This window comes from Sus scrofa, chromosome 1 (assembly GCF_054392235.1).
Source record: "Sus scrofa isolate SSC_HxYL_T2T_F1_AM1 chromosome 1, Sscrofa_HxYL_maternal_Yorkshire_Landrace_v2.0, whole genome shotgun sequence".
Taxonomy (NCBI): Eukaryota; Metazoa; Chordata; class Mammalia; order Artiodactyla; family Suidae; genus Sus; species Sus scrofa.
Genome location: NC_139383.1, coordinates 2,164,198 through 2,188,590, shown reverse-complemented (window position 1 = coordinate 2,188,590; position 24,393 = coordinate 2,164,198). Strand labels below are relative to the sequence as shown.

Below are 24,393 nucleotides of genomic sequence, written 5' to 3'. Positions count from 1 at the left end.
CTTAGAGGTTGACCGGCCAGTGAGCAGGTGGCAACCGGGCAAGGTCTGCTCGAAAGTGCAGAGACGAGCAGCCAAACGCGACCCAGGCCACTGCAGTGACAACACTATGTCCTTAACCCACTGTGCCATAAGGGAACTCCAAGTGATTGTTGAATAAAAACGGGCAATACTGACCTGATGAAGACTAGTGTTGGGGTCATATTTTAGCCCACGCAGCTAAAAACATTTGAAAAAAGAAGGGCAGAGACCAGGGAGAAAGAACGTGAAAAGCAGTTTTAATAAAGTAGGGGAAGTCCATTCACAGACCAGCAGGGATGCTCCTTTTACAGGTGAAATGCCATCTGGCAGGTAGGATGATGCCTGCAGCAGCGCAGCTGAGCCTGGGTGCATCAGCTGGCCTCACTGCCCGAGGGTGCAGCCTTGCCCCTGGGGCCAGGGCAGCCACAGCATTCTGGGTACTGATGCTTCCTTCTGACAGAAAGGAAGGGGAAGCTGCTAGAGGCTGACCTGCAGGATTTCCGGCCCATGGGGAAGAACGCCCACGGGCTGGGGGTGGGGGATGCTGGCTGGCACTCAGTCCTACCCCCAGACTTCCTCTGGCGAGAAGAGAGAAGAAGCCTACAGCCCCCGGACCCAGAGCAACTCCCCTGCCAGCACCAGGGCCCTCAGAGGGTACACCCATGCCCAGGCACGGCGGTGCTGGCGGGTGAAAGTGGAACAGGAGCTGTCAGCCCCACTCCAAGTCGCCTGACTCCTGCTTGGGCGTCAGTCCCAACATCCCCCCGACATGTACTCAGAGCAAGAAGGCAGCTGGCCGAGGGATACAGGGGAGTTCGTCTGGACCTGGACCACTGGCCCAAAGGCCAAGGGTGCCTGCTTGTCTTCCAGGGAGCGAGAGAGGAGGAAAAAAGAAAACCAGAAGCTTGATTCCAAGCACAAAGCAGCCATCAGGTGGGGGGCTCTCCTCCCTTTCAGCGTAGCCAGTGTTCGCGCCATTTGTACCTGCACCACGACAATCAAGGCAGAAAAGAACCCAACAGAGCAGGCTTAGGTAGCGAAGGCCGTTAACAGATTTCACTTGTGAGCTGCTTTGTAAAAAGCGGTGATTTCCCATCATCTCTTGATTTTCAAAATGCAGACTCTTTCAGTGATTGGTCTCTTTGGGGGGCGGGTAAAAGACCGGGCCGTCCTCACAGATCTCCAGCCCCAGGATCGGGGTCCCTCCTGGCCCTGCTTCCCGCCTCTGGGGCGCCGGCTCCCCGGGTTCTGGACAGTCTTGCAGCTGCAGGTCCCTGGTCAGGCACAGCTCTATCTGCCCGAGGGTCTGCACCTTCTCGCCCTACGGAAGGAAGCAGGGACAAGTTGGGATTCAGGCCAGATCATCAGCACGGTTCTATGATCAGCCAATTCTGGAACTTAAAAGCAAAACGAAACAAAAGAGGTGGTCCAGACCTCGGATCCATGCTCCAGAAGCAAGTCCCTTTCTCTGACGCTGAACTGGGGCCAGGGCCCCAGAGGGACAGCTGTGGTCACCGCCCAGAGCCTTCCCTGTGCCAGCCTGGCAGCTTGAGTACAGGGACCCCAGACACAGCCACACACACGGCACAGGTTTACCGGGAGGAGAGGCGGCCTCGGCAGATAAGCAGGTAAGCAGCACCCTACTGCTAACTGAATTCAAGACTTTATCAGCTGACATTAGAAACTGCAACTCATCTGAAATTGGACAGGTGGCTACAACTGAAATGACTCCGAATGACAGTGGAGAGCCTGGGAGTGTTTAACTTGGTAGATGTACCCACATCGCATTCTCCCTACTGCTCGTCCCCCCGATGAGAAGCTGCCAGAAAACAGGCCCTATCCTAGCACGGCGTCAGAGAGCAATCTCTTATTTCAGAACACACACACACACACACACACACACATCTCTGTCCCCGGGACGTCCACGGAGAGCACAAAGCTCTAAGGGAAGCGGAGCTTGACTTCTCGGCAGACAGAAAGGGAGACAGAACATCACCGACAGACCGATTTGGGTGGAAGACACTGGACTTTGGGCACCACTCCGTACACACCGACCAGGGCATGCTTAATATCTGAAATCTGAAAGAGAATGTTCGTGAGACAGGGGACTCCACGGAGAGAGAGAACAGCGCTGCTCCATCCACTCGGGACCAGCAGCAGCGTCACCTCCCCCAGCCCCACTCATGGCCCAACGAAGAGCTGGGGAGGAAGGGCCCCCTGGCCCGAGGGACAGAACGCCACGCCGGGCTCCACCCTCAGCCTGTGACCCCTGCAAGCTGCTCTGCCGGGCTCCATTCTCTCCTCCCAGGGCCTGCGAGCCGGATGCTAGGAGGTCAGAGGTCACCACCCCACCCACCCACCCCCGCTGCCTGAGCCTGGGCACCCAAGGGCCTTGGCGCGGGGAAAATGTGCTGCACTGTTGCTTTTCCGATCGCTGATGTCAGCTCTGGGCAAGAAGTGCGAACATGTTCCCCTTATCCTCTTAAACCTGAGTCCAGATGAAGGCTGAAGGGCCCTGCAAACGCTGCCTTACTGCCTCCTGGAAGGACGTCAAAGGGCAGCTGACCTTCCCACCCGAGGGGCACGGAGCCCTCCGTCCCGACTCTCCAAGGAGGGAGGGAGACAGCGGATACACAGCGCAAAGACGCAAATGTTTATTTGTTTCGCAAACAATGGCTCAGTATCCAGCCGTGGTACTGGAAACCCACAAGCGCTAAAAGCAGTGACTTTCAGGAGTTTCCATCATGGCTCAGGGGGTTGAGAACCCGACTAGTACCCATGAGGATGCAGGTTTGATCCTTGACTTTGCTCAGTGGGTTAAGGATACGTCGTTGACATGAGCGGTGGTATAGACTGGCAGCTGTAGCTCCAATTTGACCCCCAGCCTGGGAACTTCCATATGCCTCGGGTGCAGCCGTGATAAAAAAACAAACAATTAAAAGCAGTGACTTTCAGCCTTTTCTAAATCCACACCTACGACGAACATGAAAACTGTCTCCAAGAACCTGACTGGTTCCTGAGAGCGATAGTTGGCAAACTCGCCCCAGAAAAGGCCCGAGAGCAGAGGCTTCAGGCCTCGGTCGGATGGCCACTGATGCCAGGAGTGACCTGGCTGTGCGCCAACAACTGCTGACACAAACGGGCCACCCTGGGGGGATGTCTATCTTCCGTGTCGGCCACCAGCCAATGGGATCGGTCATGCTTAAACTTCCAGTTTTACGAACCACAGTTACAACAACAAACTTTCATGTTCTCCCTCAACCTACCCTACAACTCGGCTTTCCAGCACTGCACATCCTACCCGCCTTCCAGACCCCAGAACACACTTCTCGCCATGGAACCACGAACCCGCTTCAAAGTCGCCCAAGCAGCCTTCACTTTATCCTCCAAAGGTACAGGATCAAAACTTCACATCAGGCCCATTTAGAAATGCTACAGTCGGAGTTCCCGTCGTGGCGCAGTGGTTAACGAATCCGACTAGGAACCATGAGGTTGTGGGTTCGGTCCCTGCCCTTGCTCAATGGGTTAACGATCCGGCGTTGCCCTGAGCTGTGGTGTAGGTCGCAGACATGGCTCGGATCCCGCGTTGCTGTGGCTCTGGCGTAGGCCGGTGGCTACAGCTCCGATTCAACCCCTAGCCTGGGAACCTCCATATGCCGCGAGAGCGGCGCAAGAAATAGCAACAACAACAAAAGACAAAAAGACAAAAAAAAAAAAAGAAATGCTACAGTCGAGCGGGGGGTGGGGGGCTGGTTTGGGTCACTTTAATACGCGAGCGTAGCTCTCAGGCTGAAGTGACGCTTGCGCTCAGCAGGGTGTCCCCAGTTAGCAGACACACATTTGAGAAGAAGCTGAAAGCAAGACTTACCTGGTAGTAACTGATGGATGGTTTTATCCCCAGCTTTTGGAGCGTGCTAAAATTCAAAGTAAAAAATACACATATTATATAATGAAGGTCTATTTTCCTTTCTTGTTTTTACCATATTTCATAGCAAAAATTAAGTGTATATTTTCTCTTAGCTTGAGCAATAACACTGTTGGCCAGGGCAGCAAATAAATGGCGCTGGAGTGGTCCCGCGTTCCCCTCACCCCCGCACTCCCAGGTCTGATCCGGGCCTCTTTCCAGCACCCAGCCTCTCAGCAAGGATCCGCTGGCCACTACCAAAGGGAGCTGGCTCCACATGACCACCCAGCCACCACACCTGTTCTAGAAGATGGTCAGCAATTGATTCTGGATTCTAGGCTCATCCTAAAATCCCTGCACTTGGTCAAATTTTTAATACCTAGAGCCTCGAATCATTTCCTAAAGCACAGGGTTTTAACCAGCTCGAGTGAATCCTGATCAAACGATGATATGGTAAATTAACTAAATTTTATAGACCACACTTAAAAAGCTCAGACCAGGAGTTCCCCTCGTGGCTCAGCGGTTAATGAATCCGACTAGGAACCGTGAGGTTGTGGGTTCCATCCCTGGCCTCACTCAGTGGGTTAAGGATCTGGCGTTGCTGTGGCTCTGGTGTAGGCCGGCGGCTGCAGCTCCGATTTGACCCCTAGCCTGGGAACCTCCAAATGCCGCGGGTGCAGCCCTAGAAAAAGACCAAAAAAAAAAAAAAAAAAAGAAAAAAAAGAAAGAAAAAAAGAAAAGATGAGTTTGACATCAACCCCCGGCCACATCTGTGGGAAATCCGAGGTCTTTGGGTCTGGATATTCTGCGTTTTTGCAGGTCTGCTACCTTCATATCCAAAGTAAAGAAAAAACTGCTAGTTTGTGATAATTTGACAGGCTTACCTCTGAGAAAAAGACAATTAGTAATGGTTGATGACATAGAGGAAAGTATAAGGGATTTTAAAGTTTTGAGTCAATTTTAATTTAATTTTGTGAGGACTAAGGTTTTAGATTTTCCTGGGAGAAACCGGGAAAGAATGGGATTTCTCTGACGGTTCTACATAGTTTTTAGCAAGACATTCTATTCCCAGGCGGGCTCATCACTCAGCAGGTGCGGGAAGGGACGGTCTCTGGGGCAGGGACTCCACCCTATGAGCCACCCACGCGGGGCGGGGCGGGGGGCTCCCACTCGGGGTGCCAGGAACCCATCTGGCGCCCTCTTGCCCAAGAGCTGCGGCTCCCAGTTGCACTTCTTGCAGGAACAGCTCCACTTGGCCTTCACCAGCTGTGTCAGCTGCTGCCAGGCCCTCAGCCTAGTTTCAGTTTACGACGAGCGCGGAGGTGGTGGGAAGAGCTGCCTGCACATCCTGACCGCCCCCTTCCCCCCACCCCGGGCCCCCACTGGGGTTCACTGGGGTTCACGAGTCTCCAGGGCTGAGCGAGGGGCGGGCTCCCTGGGGCCGGGTCATTCCTGGGGTTCAAGGGCTCGCCCAGCACCCAGCCCCCGCTGTTGCCCGAGCACCAGAGCAAAGATCCGAGGTCCCCGACGTGCAGGTCTAGCTGAGGCGGCTCGCGTCTATCAAACCGCAGCAGGAAGAAGCGCCACAGTTAATCTCGTCCCCCTGAGGCCCATGCGCCTTCAGAGCCCCGGGCCTCTGAGTCTACTGGGGGGGTGGGTGTTGGTCCCCCCAGTGACTGGGAAAGGCTCACTGGGAGGGTCTCTCAGGGGTGATTCTGCCCGCCGGTTCCCAGGTCCATGACTCCTGTCCCACTCACCTCAGGGGCTGGGGTGACCTGCGAGAGGGGGTGTGGGAGGCAAGCTACCAGCCCAAGTCACCCACCTGTTCAGAGCAAGCTCCTTATACAGATCCAGAGTTTTGCCAAAGTATTTCCTTTGGGAATTGAGGGCATCCAGCTGGGCAGCGCAGGTGCCGTGCTTCTCCCACTCGTGCCTCCTGCAAGGATGTTTAGGTCAGGTCTCTGGTTGGAGCGTCACGAAATCAGCTCCGAACAAAACGTCCCCACGGGCTCCTCCAGCTGCAGGGTCTCCCCTGCGGCTTCTTCCAGAAAGTGGGAGTTTCTCATCTCAATTCAGGCAACTACGCAAAGCCCCACACAAGGGACCGAGGCCCCGCTGAGCACAGCACCACCTTCAAGGCTGCCCGTCACCTTTCCTGCGGGATTCCTCTGCTGATCGGCTCAGATTCACTCCGCGGTTGACACGCCCAAGCGAGGAAAAAAGAAGACACCTTTGTTCAGGCACCCACAGACTCACACGGCACCGGCTGTCCTCCCGGAAAGCCAGGCCCTTACAGCCAGGGCATCTCACGGCAGCAGCAAAAGAGCTGGCACACGAGAGGCAGAGTCACCCATCACAGGGATGCCTGAGGCCTGTTCCCCACCGGCACCTCTGCTCACCGACCGTCACGTCTCAGACGTCCGTCTATGCGGACAACTGAACTAAAACAGCAGCCCAGCCAGAGGTCTGCCAACCTGCAGTAAATCTGCATTCAAGAAAAACGCTGCTGCTGATAATAAGGCCTCACATCTTACTGAAGACTAAAGTTTCACAAGACATTCGCTCATTCTCCATTTGATTCTCACAGCTCTGCAAGGAGAAAACATTAGGGGTTGAGAAATGAGGAAACCGAGGCCCAGAGGGGCTAGCTAGGACCCCAGCTTCACTGCCGCCCAGGCAGGCTGCCCTGACCTGCCCCTGGCCCTGCCCCGCACTCGGGCCCGTCCCCCGCCTTGGGCCGCCATGGACCCAGATGCTAAACATACCTCCTCCCCGCCTTCACACTGACTGACAACTAGTCGATTCAGAGGTTCGCCACGGCAGCGCGGGAGAAGAAAACAGATGTCAGCTTTCCTTGGCTTTATCAGCGATTAATTCGTGCAGGTGTAAGAAATAGCATTCGTGCGTTCAAAGGGCACCCATGCGCAGTACCACGGAAATGGGAGCCGCGTGCACCCATTCTCTGGGAGCCCCGCCCAGAGTGCCAGCTTTAAGCAACTGCCACGGCTCGGAGTTACAGGTCTCTCGGACCTGAGAAAACCGTGAGGGAAGGTAAAAAACAGGGAAATAACTAACTTTCTTCATCTGGAATAGTTTCCGGAGTCCAATACTTGATAACTTTCTAAATTCTGTGAAGTCCAGAAAGGGGGTTCTTTCCAGCTCACTGAGCATGTGACCTGACCTGCAGGTGGCTGAGTGTCTGAGGAGCAGGAACGGGACGTCCAGAACCTATGGCAGGGGTGTCGGGCACGTCAGGGGCTGAAGCACACGCAGCCCAACCGTTCCGGGCTCGTAATAACTACTCAGTAAATACCGACTGTTGCTGTTCTTGGGCCAAATTTAGCTCCAGAGACGGTAGGGCTAAGAGTGTGTCACAGGGCTGACGTTACTGCGGTCCGAACATGGAGTCATCTGGACCTGGACACCTTCCACTCGACACAAAATCGTCAGCCACCAGGCAGAAGCGACTACGGCCTCGCCTCCAGCACGGCCGTAAGCTGACGTCCCGCCTGGCCTGTCTCGGGGACGGAAGGAGGCAGCCGTTCCTCAGGGGCCCAGGCCCGTCCCCGCCCCCGACAGCGAGGTGGCATCGCCAATCTGGGCGTCACCGAATTCTCGTTCTTTTTCTTAGGAGAATCAAAAACCCCACACACATCCTACTTTGCAGAGGGGGGTGTACACAGCACTTGTCGAGAGCCCTGATTATGCTGAGCGATTCCGCCCAGGAATCATCTGGAGCGCCAGGTAACACCAAGACCCCCTAGGCGGCACACCTGATTCCCCCGTGAGACCACCAAGAAGAGCTTTCTTTTTTCTTTTTTTTTTTTTTTTTTTTTGTCTTTTTGCTATTTCTTGGGCCGCTCCTGTGGCATATGGAGGTTCCCAGGCTAGGGGTCGAATCGGAGCTGTATCCACCGGCCTACCCCAGAGCCACAGCAACGCGGGATCCGAGCCGCGTCTGCGACCTACACCACAGCCCACGGCAACGCCGGATCCTTAACCCACTAAGCAAGGGCAGGGATCGAACCCGCAACCTCATGGTTCCTAGTCGGATTCGTTAACCACTGCGCCACGACGGGAACTCCGAGAAGAGCTTTCTGATGGGAGTCCCCCCTTCGGGACAGGAGAGGCCGGGGCGCCTCCGTCGATGCTTTGCCACTCGCACAGTAAGGTGGCCTGGGCGACGGCGGCCCAAGGGCAGTAACGGGGCAAACGCGGCGGGCCACGTGCGCGTCCCCACACCCGCGCCGCACTCGGGAGCTCCAGGAGGCACCAGGGCGGGACATGTACCTTCCTCCTTTACGACCGCTTCTAAGGGTGGACTTGAACGACCATCGTGAAGCCGGACGTCCTTTTTTCTCTATCGGAACAGAAAAAGAACGTGCGCTCTGCCCACACCGGCTGATCAAATGTTCAAGGCCGGCTCACAGCCGGTCTTTGTGTCTGTTTACTGATGTATTTCTCGGCCAAATACCCCGACTGACTGTCACAGAGCACCGGAACCACTGGAAAGGCTCTAATTTGTTTCCTTAGTTACCAAAGGCTGCTCTATTCCGAAGGATGCTCTCAAGTGCTAACATTGATTTTCCCTGTTTTAACTCTTTAAGGCCATAAGCTATTTGGAAACCGTTTTCTAGAACACAAGCAACACAGGGAAAGCAACGCGGCCTGAACCGTTCCTCTCCCCAACTTTCATGGGGCGCCTCTCTCTTCTACCGAAGGGGTGACGGCAGCCTCCAGGTCCAGCCCGACCAGCCCTAAACCACTTTCCTGCCCCGAGCGCTCGCTTGAGTGGAACCTCACGCCGAACCGCAGCGAGCCAAGAGGACAGACGTCACTGTCCTTCCATTTTGCGTCCCCACATTTAACCGTTCCCGCAGACTCTACACAAAAATACGGCCAAGTTAAACTAATCCCTTAGGCCAAGCTCTGGTGTCATGGGAATTAGGAACTGCCACCCTGGAGCGAGGGAGAAAATGAGTAACGTTAGGACGAACGAAGGAGTGTGATAAAGACGCGCTTACACAGGAAGGGCTGCCGCCCCCGTTTCTCATCCACTGGAGAGAAGCACCCAGACAGGCTCCACAGGCTGTCCCCTGCGCTCTGCGGTTCCATCAGGAACAGCTCGGAAGCTCCCCGGCCCGGGCGTCCCGCTCCCGAAGGACCTGAGATTCCGACTCACCAGAAGTGGACGCTGTGGTTGGGAGATGAGTGGAGCACGTCGGGCCAGTAGAGCCTCATGTCCGGCAAAAGGCCCTGGAGTGAGAAGAGCAACGTGATACATCCGCGCAGGAGCTGACGACTCAGAGCCTACAGGGGGCACTCGATAAACGGAGGCCCTGAGCCTGACTCTGGCGAGCAAGTGGATGCTGCGTTTATTTTGCACGCACTGTTTCCTGCAGCACAGCGAGGAGTGAAATCTGGGTCATCGTGTTTGAAAACATAAGCTCTGGAGTTCCCGTTGTGGCTCAGCGGGTTAGGAACCTGACTCAGTCTGGGAGGACGGGGGGTCTATCCCTGGCCTTGCTCTGTGCGTTAAGGATTGGGTGTTGCCACAAAGCTGCTGCATGGGCTGCAGATGCAGCTTGGATCCAGCATTGCTGTGGCTGTGGCATAGGCCTCAGTTGCAGCTCCAATTCGACCCTAGCCTGGGAACTTCCATATGCCGCAGGTGTGGCCCTAAAAAGAAAAAGAAAGAAAGAAAGGTGTACAGACCCTCGTAGGATGGCCTCACTGCCTCCTGCCCGCCGCCACTCCCACAGTTCCGGATCCTTGCCATCACCTCGTCAGCAGTTTAACCCCAGCCCCTTCCCGCCCCGGTGCAGCCCACCTTCTCCCAGCAGCCGACATCCCTCAGGAAGCTGCCCACCCCCCGTTCCCATCTCCCACCTGCCACAATCTGGCTTCGGCCCCCAGCAGCCTTGGGGGGTTGGGTGACGACATAATTTATTGCCCAAAGCAGGGTACTTTTGTTCGGGATGCACGCTAGACTGGAGCCTCGCTACAAAACAGGGAAAGCAGCACTGTTCTCAACAAGGGGCCTGCCTGTCCCTTCCCTACCCGGAGTGGCAGGTCCTCCATCCAAAGGGACCACAGCCTTCCCTTCCCAAACCCTGGGGATTCTCCTCCCCGGGGGCTCCCCTCTGGCCTCCTCCGCCTCCTCTGCTTCTTCGCCTGCCCCCGCCCCCTGCCCTCACACCCCGGCTCCCAGGCTTTCCTTAACTGTCCCCGGGCCGACGCTGAGGTCCACCTCCAGCTCAGACCTCTCTCCTGACGCACTGAGCCCACCTGGATGTTTCCAGGGCACTTCAGACCCAAGCTGCCCCAAGCTGGCCTGCGATCATACATCCACCCAGCCCGGCCCTGTGCAGGGAGGGGGCCTGATACACTCCTAGCTGAGCCCAGGCCTGCCCGTCGCTTCCTCTCGAGGCCCGTCCTGGCGCTCTGCTTCCGGGCACCCCCACCCATGCCCAGCCCCACGGCCTCTGTCTACGCAAGCTCTCTGTCCCTGCAGGGCCCCAGGAGCCTCCACACTCCTCCCCCACACCTCCTCTCCCCCCAACAGGGCAGCAGGACAACCCTGAGAAACTCCCCAGCTTGAATGTTCCAATGACTTCCCACTGGTTTTAATCCAGAGAAACACTTCTTATCCAGCAAACAAGGCGCCGCAGGACCTGGCACTAAACACCACCCGGGCTCACTGTTCGCCCCCCAGCCACACTGGCTTCCTCCCCATTTCTCAAAAGCTACCCCAGGGCCTTTGCACATGCTGCTGCCACAGCCTCTCCCATCTGCTTAAGTCGGATTCCAGCTCAGTCCGCCTCCCCAGGGGAGGCCACTGCCTGGAGCTCTCGGCCCGTTTCCCTCCAGGCACCTTCGTCGCGGTGATGTGCTGGCACCACCAGCACCCCACGCCCGGCCGCAGGCGAGGCGGGCCCGAGGCCACGTCTGGTACTGCTCCCCGTGCCTCCAGCCCTGGCACGGCGCCTGGCAAACTGTTGGCACTCAGTACCCTGTTATGAGTGAATTAACCTCCAGTCCACTGTGGAATCACAAGACTCTAACCAGGAGTCTGAGTGGGGAAGAAAAAAGGGTGTCGGAGGAGGAGGGGTCACCAGCCTCCGGGGCCCTGGTCTCTCGGGCCTCCCGGCTCACAGCCGAGTCCTCACAGGCAGGAGAGAGGAGGAAAAAGTGCCACCTGGACGAGAGCCCGTGATGGGTTTGGAACTAATCACCCTGACGCTTCTGGGCTCGTGTATTCCTCGGAAATGGTCCAGAATTCTAGCAAATCCTAATTCTACTCCATATTATCAGGGACACCCCAGTGATCCTGCAAACTTCCCTGTAAATCCAGATGCTAGTTACCCTGAAGGACGACTAGCGACAGACCAGGGTAGAGAAGGGAACACGTGCACGCGCGCGTGTGCACCCGCGTGTGTACACACAAGGAAAAAGTCTCAAAAGAGAAATTCTGCTACCAGCTCTGGTCCAGCGCAGTCCCACGAGCTACCCTGCAACACCAGGCTTTGTCCTGGAAGAGCCCATCCCTCCCACGGAGAAACCCACCCTCCCGCCACAGCCCGAAAGGCCAGCCCGGGGCTTGGCTCTTCTCTAAGCCAGAGCTGTGCACACGCGCCTGAGCGCAGGCCGAGCCGGCCAGCGTCCTGCGTCCGGGGGTATCGGGCCTCGGGCTGGAGCCAGGGCCGGCTTGCTCACAGCCACTGCAGCCCTTTGGGTCCAGGGCAGAGGAGGATTTAATTAAACACAAATCGTATTTAATTTGTGGGGCTGTCCTAGATAGCAGTGAGCACCAGGTTCGATCCTGGTGACTACGTCTTAAGACCCTGCAGCTCTGCGGAGGTGATAAATACCTTGATCTCGTCGGGGTTAAAGGGCCAGGATCGGTTACACTCTCCACTTTTATCAGGCCTTGAAATTAAAATTGAAAAAATAAAGGGAGATTAGTTTTGGTTGGGCTGGTTCCAAGCAGCCCGAGAAAGCACCTGCACAAGGTCAGTAGCGAACAAGAGAAGGGTGGGCTCTGGCCAGGACCCCCCACCACCACCACCCGCTGAGGGAGTCCGCCCAGACACAGCAGTCGGTGGCCAGGCTCTCTCCAAACCTCCAGGCACAAGGCAGCAGCAGCCCACTTCCTGGCAGAAGCAGCAAAACAAGCACCCCAGCAGAGGCCCTCCAGAGTCAGGGCCACTGGGGTTTTCTGTTGGGTTCTGTGTCATTGGCCAAACTCCCCTCAATCAGGGCAGGAGAACAGCATGATGCCGTCTCCATCTCTTAATGGAACAACACATGTGATGTGCTTGGAAAGCGCCCAATAGTGACTTAAGATCAGCCGGTGTGATCTCTTCAAATCCAAGCAGCTTTCCCCTCCCTCCTGCTTGCGGCTGTGAGCCTGTCCTGTGTCTAATTCTGGATGTGTCAACTCTGTCTTCACGTGCAGCTTGGTTCATGAGGGACCACACCTGCCCCCTACACCCCTCTCCTGTCTCCAGGGTTGAGGGACCTGACGGCGCTGTGCAGCGCTGGGCACAGTCACCCCAGTGAGAAGACAGTCCAGGGCATGAAACCCCAGAGAGGCAAAGGGCCCAGAGACCAAAGTGGCCAGGTCGCCCACGAGCCTCAGGGCACAGGGGCGTGAGGCCAGGTCCTCAGGCCCCAGGTAAATTTGCCTTCTGCTGCCCCTGTCCCTGAAGGAACAGCAAATGCCAAGACACCCTCCTCTCCTGAAGCAGTGGGCCCAGGCCGATCCCTTTGCACAAATCGATGAACATAGTTTAACATGAGTACACGTAACAAATAGTAAACGAAATGCAGGCAAAACCAGAAAAACGAACTCGGATGTCTGCAAAACAGGCACAATGCAGACACATCTTACATACGCGAAATACACACATATTGACTTACTTATTTTTAGGTATTTACTAACTGGCCCCAAAAGAAGAAAATAAGAAAATGGAAACGTAGTCATCTGAAAGGTACCCAGAATCCTTAAACGCATATTTCAACCAGACTGTGACTATGCTATCAAAGCAGAACTCAATGCAAAGAGAAATAAGGTTATGCCAGAAAGACTAAACATGTTTTGAAATAAGGATCTGGTCTGTCGAATGGCCCTCCCAACAGAAGTCACAAGGCTGCATATGGGGACCAGGCTCGAGCCAGAGTTCCAGGTTAGCCAGCCTCTTGGGCTGGTCAAGTTTCAAATGCCCAGAGCACTTGCCATAGTCCGTGTATCGTCCAGTAATCCGGAGGGTGTTCACAGTTGTTTGCAACTTCCTGCGGAGAAAAGACAAGAGGCAACTGGTTCGTTGCTTCTTAAAGACACTCAGCAACCTTGCTTTCTTCGGCAAACATCAACGAGATGCACTAGGGGACCAACACAAAGTAATTCCGTGCTCATTTACAATAACTGCACTGCAGCAATCGTCATGAGGTTACTCATGGGGGCTGGATGTTGTATTTGCAATGAGTGGATCAACCCTCAAACAATTAAGAAAACAGAACGGAAAAGCTATTTTTGCTCTTCTTATGTGCCTAAAATTAAACCAATCGGATGGATGCACCCACAGTGACCCACGGATACTTTTCTTAATCAAGAATGAGAGCAAGAGGCTGACAGAACCCTGCAAAATTCCATTTTGTTCAGGCACCAGGTCCAAAGAAAACAGCAAAATAATAAGTATTGAAATCTGGAGTCCACAAAAACACCAAGGTCGGGGCAGACCTCAGCAGTGAAGTCGTCCCATAGATAAAATCTATGGGACCTCAAATCATCTGGCTAAAATGGAGTGTTTCCAAAGCAAATAGCCCTTAGGAAACACACCTGGGCTACCCAGCAGTGAGTGAGAAGCGGGGCTCCCGCAAGGAGTCAGCACATAAAAGGCAGACACTAGGTCTGGCGAGGAGCAGAGGAGGCCTCCTGTGCCCCAGCAAGCCTTCCCCGTTCCCTGTTCGACTCGCCCTTTGATGTAGGGAGGCAGCTTTTACGGGTGGATGGAAATTCAGGTCTGGCTGGTGCTGTGAGGAGCTACAGGCCGGGGCAGGGGGTGGGGGTGGGGTGCAGGGAAGGCTGGACCGCGGCAGGATCAGAGCGAGAGGCCCCGTCCATCCCCAAGGAAACCACCGTCCAAAGCAGGCAGGCCTGTCCCGGGGCTGAGGCTGCGGAAGGGCAAGGCCAACCGGGCAAGGGGTTTCCTCCCAGCGCTACAACCAGCGCCCTGGACGAGCCTTTGAGGGGTGACGGGGGTCCGGGTGCAGCTTTCTTTCCCGCATCAGCACGTATTCAGCAGCCCCTGGTGTGTGCCCGCCGGGCTGTGCTGAGCGCTGAGGACAGCCCTGTCCCTGCCTGTGACGGCCCTGCTCCCAGGGTGATGTCTCCACTGGAAGACCAGGACCCCTGGACTGGAATTAATCCCCAAACAGTATTTTGCTAGTAATTGATTTTGTTCAATCGCATTTCTAAAGCATCAAGGCAGGACCGCAGGCATATTTAGTCGGTGCAGGAACGTGCCCACGCCCTACCCCGGGCCTCGAAGGCAAACCTCCCAGGTCATCCAGGACCAGAGCTGTCCCCACACGGGTCCCTCCCTCCCAGAGGCAAGCACAAGAGCTCAGGTGGAGCCAAGCTGAGGCAGAGGAGGCGCCACCTGGGCCAGCACAGCAAAGGGGACAGGGAAGGCTCAGGGGACACATTTTCCTGAGCCTGGCAGTGACGGAGGGAGGAGACAGGCCAGGCCTGCGGTGGGGTGAAACCTGTCCCCAAAGGACATGGTGAAGCCCTAACCCAGACCCTGTGAAGATGCGGTTATTGGAACAGGGTCGAGGGGAGGGCACACTGGAGGAAGGTGGCCCTAAATGCCATCTCCGGGCTTCCTTTAAGAAGCAGAGACACAGAGCGAAGAGCACCACGCAGAGACAGGGCAGCGACTGTGTCTGTAAGGGGGACACTGGCAACTCCAGGAGCAGGAAAAGGCGTGGAGCACGTCCTCCCGCAAAATTCCAGAAGGGGTCTCTCGGCTCAGCAGTAAGGAACTGACTAGGATCCATGAGGATGCGAGTTCGATCCCTGGTCTTGCTCAGTGGGTTAAGGATCTGGTGTTGCCGTGAGCTGTGGTGCAGGTCACAGACACCGCTTGCATCTGGCGTTGCTGTGGCTGTGGTGGAGGCCAGCAGCCGCAGGTCCGATTCCAACCCCTTCCCTGGGAACCTCCATGTGCCGTGGGTGCGGCCTTAAAGGACGAAAAAAAACACTTCCAGATGGGATCTGCCCACGCCCTGGTCTCGAGACTGTCAGTCCCCAGAACAGGGAGAGTACATTTCTGATGCCTGAGCCACACTGTCTGTGCGCTGTGTCACGGCCCCAGGAAGGACCTGCACAGGATGGACTGGGAGGCTCTCGGGGGGGACGCCACACACAAACCTCCACCTTACAGGTCTCTTGGATCCAGGGGCCCCTCCAGGCAGAACTTACATTGCACACCGTCATAGGCCAGTGGTGAACCATAATTAGTTTTTTCCACTCGTGGTCGCCACTGTTAAAAGACAAGGAACTTATTTCTCAAGAACTTTTTAGGAGCTACAGAAAAATTACTTCATCCATCCACTGACACCATCATTCATTCAGGGAACACTGAGTGCCTGTCACAGACCAGACACTGCTTCGGGGCCCCTGCTGGAGACGGTGACCCCTGGCCTTGCTCAGCAGGTTAAGGATCTGGCGTTGTCGCAAGCTGAGTCAGCTCTGGCATTGCTGTGGCTGTGGCCGGCAGCTGCAGCTCAGATTCAACCCATAGCCTGGGAACTTCCATATGCCAAGGGTGTAGCCTTAAAAAGACGAAAAAAAAAAAGAGAGAGAGAGAGAGAGAAAGAAAACCGAATTTCACATAGGGGGAAACTGAAACCGGAAGGTTAGGCAGAGGCCAGAAAGGTTAGACCTTGTATTATTATGCACTGTCACTGTAGGTCATTCATAATAAAACTGTCAAGACTCAACGATGTCTGTGACACAATGTCCGCTACCGCCAGGCGAAGGAGCGTGTAAGAGAAACATCCTTCCAAACAAAGCAAAGGAGACGGTGCTGTGAAAAAGAAAGGCCCCCTCGGAGGAGGAGAAGGGCCTGGGAGAACGGCCGCTGACCCGTGAGGTCCTTCGGGTCGGGAGCTGAATCAGCTTCGTGTTCTCCAAACCGTGCCAGGCTGACCAACCCTCAGAGGCAGAGTCACGAGGCAGTTGGCGGTGGCCGCATTCTACAGCCTCAGGCCCTCCGCCGGGCCAGGCAAGGCTCCACACACACTCTGTACTTCAATGGATTTCTTCTCCATCAGTGGGGCTCTTTTTCAAAAAATACACTTTCTGGGAAAACTGAAATGTCATGTTATCTTTAAAAGTAAACACTAAAGGAGTTCCCGTCATGGCGCAGTGGTTAACGAATCCGACTAGAAACCATGAGGTTGTGGGTTCGGTCCCTGCCCTTGCTCAGTGGGTTAAGGATCCAGCGTTGCCATGAGCTGTGGTGTAGGTTGCAGACGCGGCTTGGATCCTGCGTTGCTGTGGCTCTGGAGTAGGCCGGTGGCTACAGCTCCGATTCGACCCCTAGCCTGGGAACCTCCATATGCCGCAGGAGCAGCCCAAAGAAATAGCAAAAAGACAAAAAAATAAATAAATAAATAAAAGTAAACACTAAAACAGCAATGGTGCTTCGCGGAAAAGAAAAACGGCCCCATTCCTGCAGGAAGTATGAAACTTCTACTAATATGATCATTACTCAAATGAAACAGAAGGGCCTTAAAACCCGGTACTAAGACCGGCTACAAAAGTCAAAAATGAGGAGTTCCCGTCGTGGCGCAGTGGTTAACGAATCCGACTAGAAACCATGAGGTTGTGGGTTCGGTCCCTGCCCTTGCTCAGTGAGTTAAGGATCCAGCGTTGCCATGAGCTGTGGTGTAGGTTGCAGACGTGGCTTGGATCCTGTGTTGCTGTGGCTCTGGAGTAGGCCGGTGGCTACAGCTCCGATTCGACCCCTAGCCTGGGAACCTCCATATGCCGCAGGAGCAGCCCAAAGAAATAGCAAAAAGACAAAAAAATAAATAAATAAATAAAAGTAAACACTAAAACAGCAATGGTGCTTCGCGGAAAAGAAAAACGGCCCCATTCCTGCAGGAAGTATGAAACTTCTACTAATATGATCATTACTCAAATGAAACAGAAGGGCCTTAAAACCCGGTACTAAGACCGGCTACAAAAGTCAAAAATGAGGAGTTCCCGTCGTGGCGCAGTGGTTAACGAATCCGACTAGGAACCATGAGGTTGCGGGTTCGGTCCCTGGTCTTCCTCAGTGGGTTAACGATCCGGCGTTGCCGTGAGCTGTGGTGTAGGTTGCAGACACGGCTCGGATCCTGCGTTGCTGTGGCTCTGGCGTAGGCCGGTGGCTACAGCTCGGATTCAACCCCTAGCCTGGGAACCTCCATATGCCGCGGGAGCGGCCCAAGAAATAGCAACAACAAAAGACAAAAAGACAAAAAAAAAAAAAAAAAAGGTCAAAAATGAGAACCCCCTCCAGGAGAGCCTGTTTACCCCTGATTTTCAGTGCAAGAGAGAGCGTGGAAGGAGGGAACCAGGGGCGGGGGAGGAAGGCCTGGAGGGAGGAACTTGGAACTTCCCAGGGTCGTACAGGAACCTGGACAAAATGCGTGCGGCCGCCTGGGAGAATCTCAGCTTCCCCCCAGCCCCCAGCCGCCCGGGTCCCGCACCCCCCAGGCAGCTCACCTCCAGAGCTCGCGCGCGCCGCCCAGGCAGCAGAGCGCCAGGCAGAGGACGCCGAGGCCGGCCGGGAGCCGCATCGCGCCGAAGGCAGGGAAGACCCCGGAGGGGCACAAAGGCTCGGCTTTCCGAGGGCGCGAGGCCGTGTCCAGAGCCAGGCCCCGCGTTTCCCTGAAAATGGACAGATTTCCTTAAGCCGATCACGCACGCCGTCGGGCGGCCTGCGGGCAGCGCGGTCAACCCCGCCCACCCCCGAGGAACACAGTGGACCAGGCCGGCACCGACAGGTCCGAAACCCCTGACCCCTGCCCCGAGCGGGCCCTGGACCCCAGATCCCCGCCCAAGTGGGCCCCGGGTCCCGGATCCCTCCCGTCAGGAGCTCCAGGGACCCCGCCGCCTCACCGGGCTCGCCAGGCGCACACGAGTCCGGCCCTGCGCCCCGCAGCTACCCCGACGGCGACCCCCGCGGTCCCCTGAGCCGGGTGTGTTTCCGCGAAGGGCGCCCGACGCCACGCCCCCGGCCCGGGGCACGCCCCCAGCCTCGGCCACGCCCCGGCGCCCAAGGCCCCGCCCCCGGGCCGCCGGCCGGGTTCCGCGGGAGGACACACGCCGCCCGGGTCTGTTCTTCCTCTTTGCCTTTTTGACTAGGCTTCCCTTTCGGCCTAATTCCCGCCCGCCTTCGCCCCTCACCCGAACCCGTGAAGTCAATTTTCAAGCCGCCGTCCCTCAGCTCCTGGTACCCGGTCCCTCCTCCCCGCGTTGAGCTGCCTAGGAGCCGATGTGGTCAGGCCAAGGGTCCAGCCCGGAAGATTCCTGGCACGGCTGCTCCCCTGAAGGTGTGTGACAAGTGTGCAGGCACAACGCCTTGGGGCGCAGAGAAGTGCAGAGGAGAAGGCTGCTCCCTTGAGGCCAGGCTGTCCTAAAGGCACTAGGACCCTCAGAACCAGAGCAGGCATGGGGGCTGAGCGTCCTCTCCACCGCAGGGCCTACTGGGGCAGCCCTTGGTCTCCAGGCTTTGGTGTCTGTCCAGCTCCAAGACCAGAGGGGGGCCCCTGCCCTAACCCGACGCGAGTCCATTTGTCTCTGCTGCATTCGCATGGCTCTAGGTAGAACAGCAGGCCCTTCAGAGCTGAGCCTCCCCCAGGACCATCAGTCAGATGCAAAAGCAAGCCTGTGGCAGCACGCCTACCGCCAAGCAGACAACGAGCGTCCTTGGACCTGAGGAGCAGGAGACGCGTGACCATCAGAGCAGGGCTCAGATCGCTGGGTGGAGGAGCAGGCAGCAGATTCCTGCTATGCCGCCTGACGCCTGTGGCTCAGACTTTAGTCCGCATCCCTCCTCCTCTGTCCTCAGAAACTACACCTTCAGTGATGGCCAGTGACCTCCTAACTGCGAAAAGTGGTTGGTCCCCTGGGTTCTCTGTGACTCTGTCAACCGGCTCTCTCCACTCTGCTGCCAAGGGGTAATGAAACTGAGCAGAACCCACCGGCCCCTCCCGGGTACAAAAGGGTTTCTGTGGCCCCTGCTTCCGGTTTGTAGCAAAAGGCTTCAGCCTCCACGACCTGCCCTGAGTTCCAAAGGGCAGATTCAGGCAGCTGCTAATTAGGGAAGAGAGGGAACGCGAAACAAAGGAAAAACAATCAGGAAGCTGCAGCAGTAAAACTGAGTCCCAGTTCCTCCTCAAGATATAAATAGACACCAAAACATCCTCCGCGGGAACTCAGGCCCCCTGGCACGTGCAGGACGGCAACTTCGCGGGAGCCCTAGATGCCTGGAGCCCCGCCCTGTGACCTCACCACTAACCAATCAGAGGAAAGGCGCACACCGCACAGCCCTCACCCCGCTTTTGCTTATAAAAACACCTTTCTTTGCCCCGACCCCAGTGGGTCAAGAAGCGCATGAGCTGCTTGCTCTCCTTTCTTGGCAGTAAACCTTTCCTGCTCCAAATTTCAGTGTTTGGGTTTGTTTGGCGTCAGCACGTTGGGCACAGGAACTTGCATTCAAGAGCAGGGGCTCTAAAGGTAGGTGTGCCTCTCATCCGATCACCTCCTGGAGAAACTTTCGGAGTCTTCCATTGATCTTTGGATAAGCATCGAAGTTCTTTAGTCTGCGGAGTTCCCGTCATGGCTCAGAGGTAACCAGCCGTTACCTCACTAGGTATCTGTGAGGATGTAGGTTCAATCCCTGGCCTCACTCAGTGGATTAAGGATCTGGCATTGCCGTGAGCTGTGGTGTAGGTCGCAGACGCAGCTCGGATCCCGCGTGGCTGTGGCTGTGGTGTAGGCCGGCGGCTACAGCTCTGTTTTGACCCCTAGTCGGGGAACTTCCATATGCTGCTTGCTGGTGCAACCCTAAAAAGACAAAAAAAAAAAAAAAAAAAAAAAAAGTTCTTCAGTCTGTTCTAGGCCTTGCCAGCACTGCGGACCAGCCTGCCATGCAGGACAGGAAGTCTGTGTCCATCCCAGAGGCCCTGACTCCCCCCACGAAGACTGTGGCCTTTCATTCCTTGGCCATTGTCTCTGCTAGGATGCTCCCCCCCACCCCCACATCCCACCCTAGTTAAGGCCCCTTCACACTTACCTTTGGGGTAAAACTCTTACCTGGAAACCCGGTTCACCTTTCTGATGGGTGTCAAGCAAGTGGAGATGGCTCTGGCAGCTGCAGTCACTCCAACGTCACACGGGTCATAACTGGAGAGTCTGAACTCACACCAGATGGTCTGTGGCTGGAGGGCAGGCCCCCAACCGCTGGAGACGCTCGACCCTAAGCCCCCCGTTCACCTGCGCTTCCCCTGGCCTGCACTGGGCTGGCCGATGGGAAGACACCGGTAAAGGTGAGCTTGGACCCCTGCCAGCAGGAATCCTCCCCGGGGCTCTTGCAGCCCAGCGCGCTTAAGCTCCCAGGGCTTTTCCTCGAGAGCAAATGCAGACCTGGAGGCTCGCGCGGCCGTATGACGCTGCACCCTGACATTTGGTGCCTTTGACTGTTCTGCAACTGAGTGCTCGTGTTTATGAGTTTACATCTGACAAACTCCTCGCCAGCAGATGCTGCGCCCACGTGGCGCTTTTTAGTCAAGTCGGCGTGGCTCCCGGGGTTCCTGTGACTCCTCCCACGCAGTGTCTGGCCGTGGGAAAAGCACGCCTACCCAGAACAGATGCGCAGCCTGCACCCACCTGTCACCCTCCACGGTCCTGCCTGGTTTTTCAAGGCCTTCTTTCTGTCTCCTCCTTTGCAGTGACCCATGTCGGAGTTCCTGCTGTGGCACAACAGGATCTGTGGCCTCTCTGCAGCGCCAGCATGCAGGTTTGATCCCTGCTGGGCACAATGTTTAAGGCTCCAGCGTTGCCAGTGCTGCAGTATTGGTTGCAACTGTGACTGGGATCTGATCCCTGGCCGGGGATTCCATATGCCACAGGTGTCATAAAAATTGTTTTAAAAATTAAAAAAAAAAAGAAAAAGAAAATTAAAGAAATTAAGAAATGTATAAAACATTAAGTAAAAACTGTAAAGTTGTGTCATGCTAAATGTGAATTGCAGGTGTCAGGGGACCATGGGCTGAACCCGCCCACCTTGGCCAGCAAGGTGGTTGCTCGAGCTGACTCTCAGCAGGACGCCTGACAAGGAACCCAGGGCTGCCCTGAGACTGAGCTGGAGGACTTGCGAGGGGCCAGGAGGAGGGAGGAGACCCCTGAGCTCCCAGCATCCTTGCACTGGAATCCGCCTCGGCCGAGAGGTGCACGTGCCACCAGGAAGGACCCTGAGCCAGACTAAGCACCGGCCGAGCAAGACAACTGGAAACTCACCCCATTCCCATAAACCCTGAGCCTGCGAGCCCCGTGGCAGGGCAGTTCTCCCGGTTCCCTCACCTGCTGCTCTCCGCCCGGCCGCCCCTTCCCAGCACAGCCTCTTGCTTTGTCAGCACGTGTGTCTCCCCGGACAACTGATTTCTGCGTGTCAGACAAGAGCCCACACTCGGGCCCTGGAAGGGGTCCCCCTTCCTGCAACACAGACGTCCGTGTGAACCCAGGCTGTATTTTCTTTAAAAAGGCAAAAGAAACAGCAGCAGCCTTCCTACCTCGCTCTATCCACTGGGAAGTCCTGTAACACCGACCTGCTCGGTAGCACAGGGCCCCAGGACTGTGGGCTCTAAAGGCTCACGTTCACTGAAAGGAACCAGGGCTCCCCGAGAAATGAAAGGTGCTTCCAGGTCTGCAGAAGGGAGCATCCCACACCAGCCTGGGGCGTCATCACATCGGAAAGCAAGGGGGCACTTCCCTTCACTACACAACACAACTACACGGCACACTAGGCAGCACAACCACAAGTACACAACACACCACAAGTACACGACACTACACGGCACAACCACACAGCACAACTACATGACACACTACACGACACAAGTACATGGCACAACCACACAACACGACACGACATAACTACGGAAGGCAAGGGGGCTGTCCGACACCGCCGGGGGCAGGTGGGAAGGACAGAAGCACACTCGAAGGGCTCCCGTGGCAAAATGGGTGATTAGGGGGCATCGAAAACAACACGAACCGCAGTTAAAATATATTAAATATGTTGAAATCCACCAAGGTGTCACGATCCCCGCCTGCCCTGCCCAGTTAAGCAATGCCTTATTCTGAAAATATGTAAATAAAAAAGTAAAAATCGCTCATTTATTCTTTCCTTCCTGTAGGAAGCACACCTCTGAGGAATCCAGTGATTGAGGAGGAAAAGCTCTCCTTCGCCGAATCCCAGGGAACCAAGAACGCAGGGTAGTACAGTGTGACCATTCTGCAACCCCCCAAAATAGCTGAACAAGAAGTATAAGCGGGAACCGAATCAAATGGGTCCGGGTGAGGAGCAGCAGTGGAGGCCAGACTAGGAGAGCAGGAGCTGAGAGGGCGAGTAATGCACGGGCCAGTCCGAGGGCCACGGGAGCCGGGACACGCACCTCACCCAGAGCCAAGCACACGCGGCGTGATTTTGTGCCACGACGGGGCCACACCTCACCACCCATGGAGCAGCCCTGCCGCAGGCTTGCGTTTCTGTGTGTTTTGCTTATGGGTGATTTGGGCTATAATCTCAGGTTTTCTTTATAAAATTTCCCTTTTATCATTTAAAAAGTCCCTTTTTGTGTCATCATGCATTTGTCTCAAGGTCCACATCGGTAATGTGTACCGATGGCCACGCCCGCCTTGTTTTGTTAAAAGGAATCCTGGTTCCTTTTGTTACCGAAAAGTGGCCTCTGTCAATGGCACAATTAAGTCTCGGGGACAGAGTTTGGGGTGAGGCAGCAAGAAGGGCTTCACTGCATCTCCAGGCAAGGAGGCCGCAGCAGGCTATCGCCTCAACACGGTGTCCTGCCTTGAGGGGGCACAGAAAGGGCTCTCAGAGGTCGAGTTTGAAGGTCAAGGTTATCCATGAAGGCGTCCACCTTGTTCTCCCTCCAGAGACCACTTCAGAGTCCTCAGGCCGGGGTCCCTGGGTCCGGCGACGGGGTCCAGGTGTCTGTCTTTGCGGTTATCATTCCTGACCTCCTCCCTGGAGAGGGACTGCTCACAGGGAAGGGGTGTGAGGGGCACGAGGGGTGTTCCAATTACAGAAGAAAACTCGAGGTGCTTAAAGCAAACATCAGTAACTAAGCCAACCGCCAAGGCAGGGCATCCACAATGGCCACAGTTTTAACTCGTTTTCCGCTGTGTCAATAGTGCCTCATCCTTCGCTCTTGAGTCAGCTTTTTGAGACTGAGGGGAGGCCTGAGAGGCCAAAGGAAAAGTGCTTTTCTTTAAAACGCAAAAGACTTAGGGCGCAGCACATGGTTTCAGTGCAGTAGAAATTTGTACCGAGAGACTACAATCCTGGTACTTATTGCTACGGGGTTAGAAAGTGCTCCTTCTAAAAAGAAAAAGAAAGGAAGGAAGGGAGGGAGGGAGGGAAAGAAAGTAGAAAGAACAAAAGAAAAGAAAGAGAAAGCGAGCATGGAAGGAAGAGGTCGGAATCCTTTTCCGGGACAGGACTCGGAAATAACTGTTTTTGTCCTTTGGTTTTCGTGTGTTTTAAAGAAAATACACCATGAGTTCACACTGACATTTATGAATCAAATTTAGGATGAAAGGGCTTTCTTATTTTATTTGCTGACTTCGGTATATCTTTGTGTCTCCCTCCCACCTTTTTTAAGCATTTACTTGGCCACGGACGGAAAAGGGGACTCAGCGTAAATCCTATCTTGTTCCCTTAAAACATAGCTAGTCATTAAAGTAAATTACCTTCCCCTTGGGGCTGATTCTGGCCTGGGAAGCGGATGAAACCACAGAATAGTTACCTGGACCAAAGGAAGATGATGGCTCATAACCCGCCCCAACCAGCGTAAACAAACTGCATCTCAGTCTCATGAGGTCTGCGTGGGGGGCTCCTGGGTACTTCTGTTAACTCTCTGTTAATACAACATCAAAGGCAGCGGAGAAAAGGAGCTAAGAGTGGGTTCTGGGAAGAGCGTGGAGCCTGCTTCCTGCTGCCAGAGCAGGACTAGAGCCGGCAGGTGCCCCACGGGTAAAGGCAGCTGGGCATGCGGGCTTGGAGCACCAGAACTGTGCTTGCCCGTCTGTCTTGAGCGGTCCCCGGGGCAGGGCTGGCATTTCATTCTAGCATCTCTGCCCGGAGCTGCTGCTCCCTGCGCTAGAATCCTCT

At 55.6% G+C, this 24,393-nt stretch overlaps 1 protein-coding gene and 1 long non-coding RNA gene across 4 annotated transcripts; one reads left to right on the top strand and one right to left on the bottom strand.

Moving 5' to 3' along the window:
• Positions 1-254: 254 nt before the first annotated feature.
• Positions 255-18,230, bottom strand: RNASET2 (ribonuclease T2). 3 transcript variants are annotated; one of them, NM_001444642.1, is made up of 10 exons: positions 18,102-18,230; positions 17,706-17,870; positions 15,411-15,471; positions 13,161-13,216; positions 11,794-11,851; positions 9,105-9,178; positions 5,745-5,858; positions 3,887-3,932; positions 2,023-2,097; positions 255-1,339 (listed from the first exon to the last, which is right to left on the bottom strand). In NM_001444642.1, exons 2-10 carry the CDS (start codon positions 17,777-17,779, stop codon positions 1,145-1,147), a joined length of 753 nt encoding a protein of 250 aa, NP_001431571.1. In that variant the 5' UTR covers positions 17,780-17,870; positions 18,102-18,230; the 3' UTR covers positions 255-1,144. The 3 variants fall into 3 exon arrangements, 2 of the variants coding, with proteins under 2 accessions (NP_001431571.1, XP_084828871.1); XR_014812875.1 differs by having other exon boundaries at positions 259-1,339; positions 1,453-2,097; positions 18,102-18,190; XM_084972745.1 differs by lacking the exon at positions 2,023-2,097 and having other exon boundaries at positions 259-1,339; positions 18,102-18,190.
• Positions 18,231-18,286: 56 nt separating this feature from the next.
• LOC146405868 (uncharacterized) lies at positions 18,287-22,371 on the top strand. The gene is made up of 3 exons (XR_014843589.1): positions 18,287-19,721; positions 20,936-21,115; positions 21,238-22,371. It is a non-coding gene; the product is annotated as an uncharacterized LOC146405868 (long non-coding RNA).
• Positions 22,372-24,393: the final 2,022 nt, after the last annotated feature.

What these genes read in the sequence shown, in the direction of transcription:
- RNASET2 (NM_001444642.1), bottom strand. Translation starts at nt 17,779, where the DNA reads ATGCGGCTCCCGGCCGGCCTCGGCGTCCTCTGCCTGGCGCTCTGCTGC. An exon ending in AACCACAGCGTCCACTTCTG is followed by an intron (nt 5,859 to 9,104) that starts GTGAGTCGGAAT and finishes ACATCCTTGCAG; the next exon opens with GAGGCACGAGTGGGAGAAGC. An exon ending in AAGGAGCTTGCTCTGAACAG is followed by an intron (nt 3,933 to 5,744) that starts GTGGGTGACTTG and finishes TTTGAATTTTAG; the next exon opens with CACGCTCCAAAAGCTGGGGA.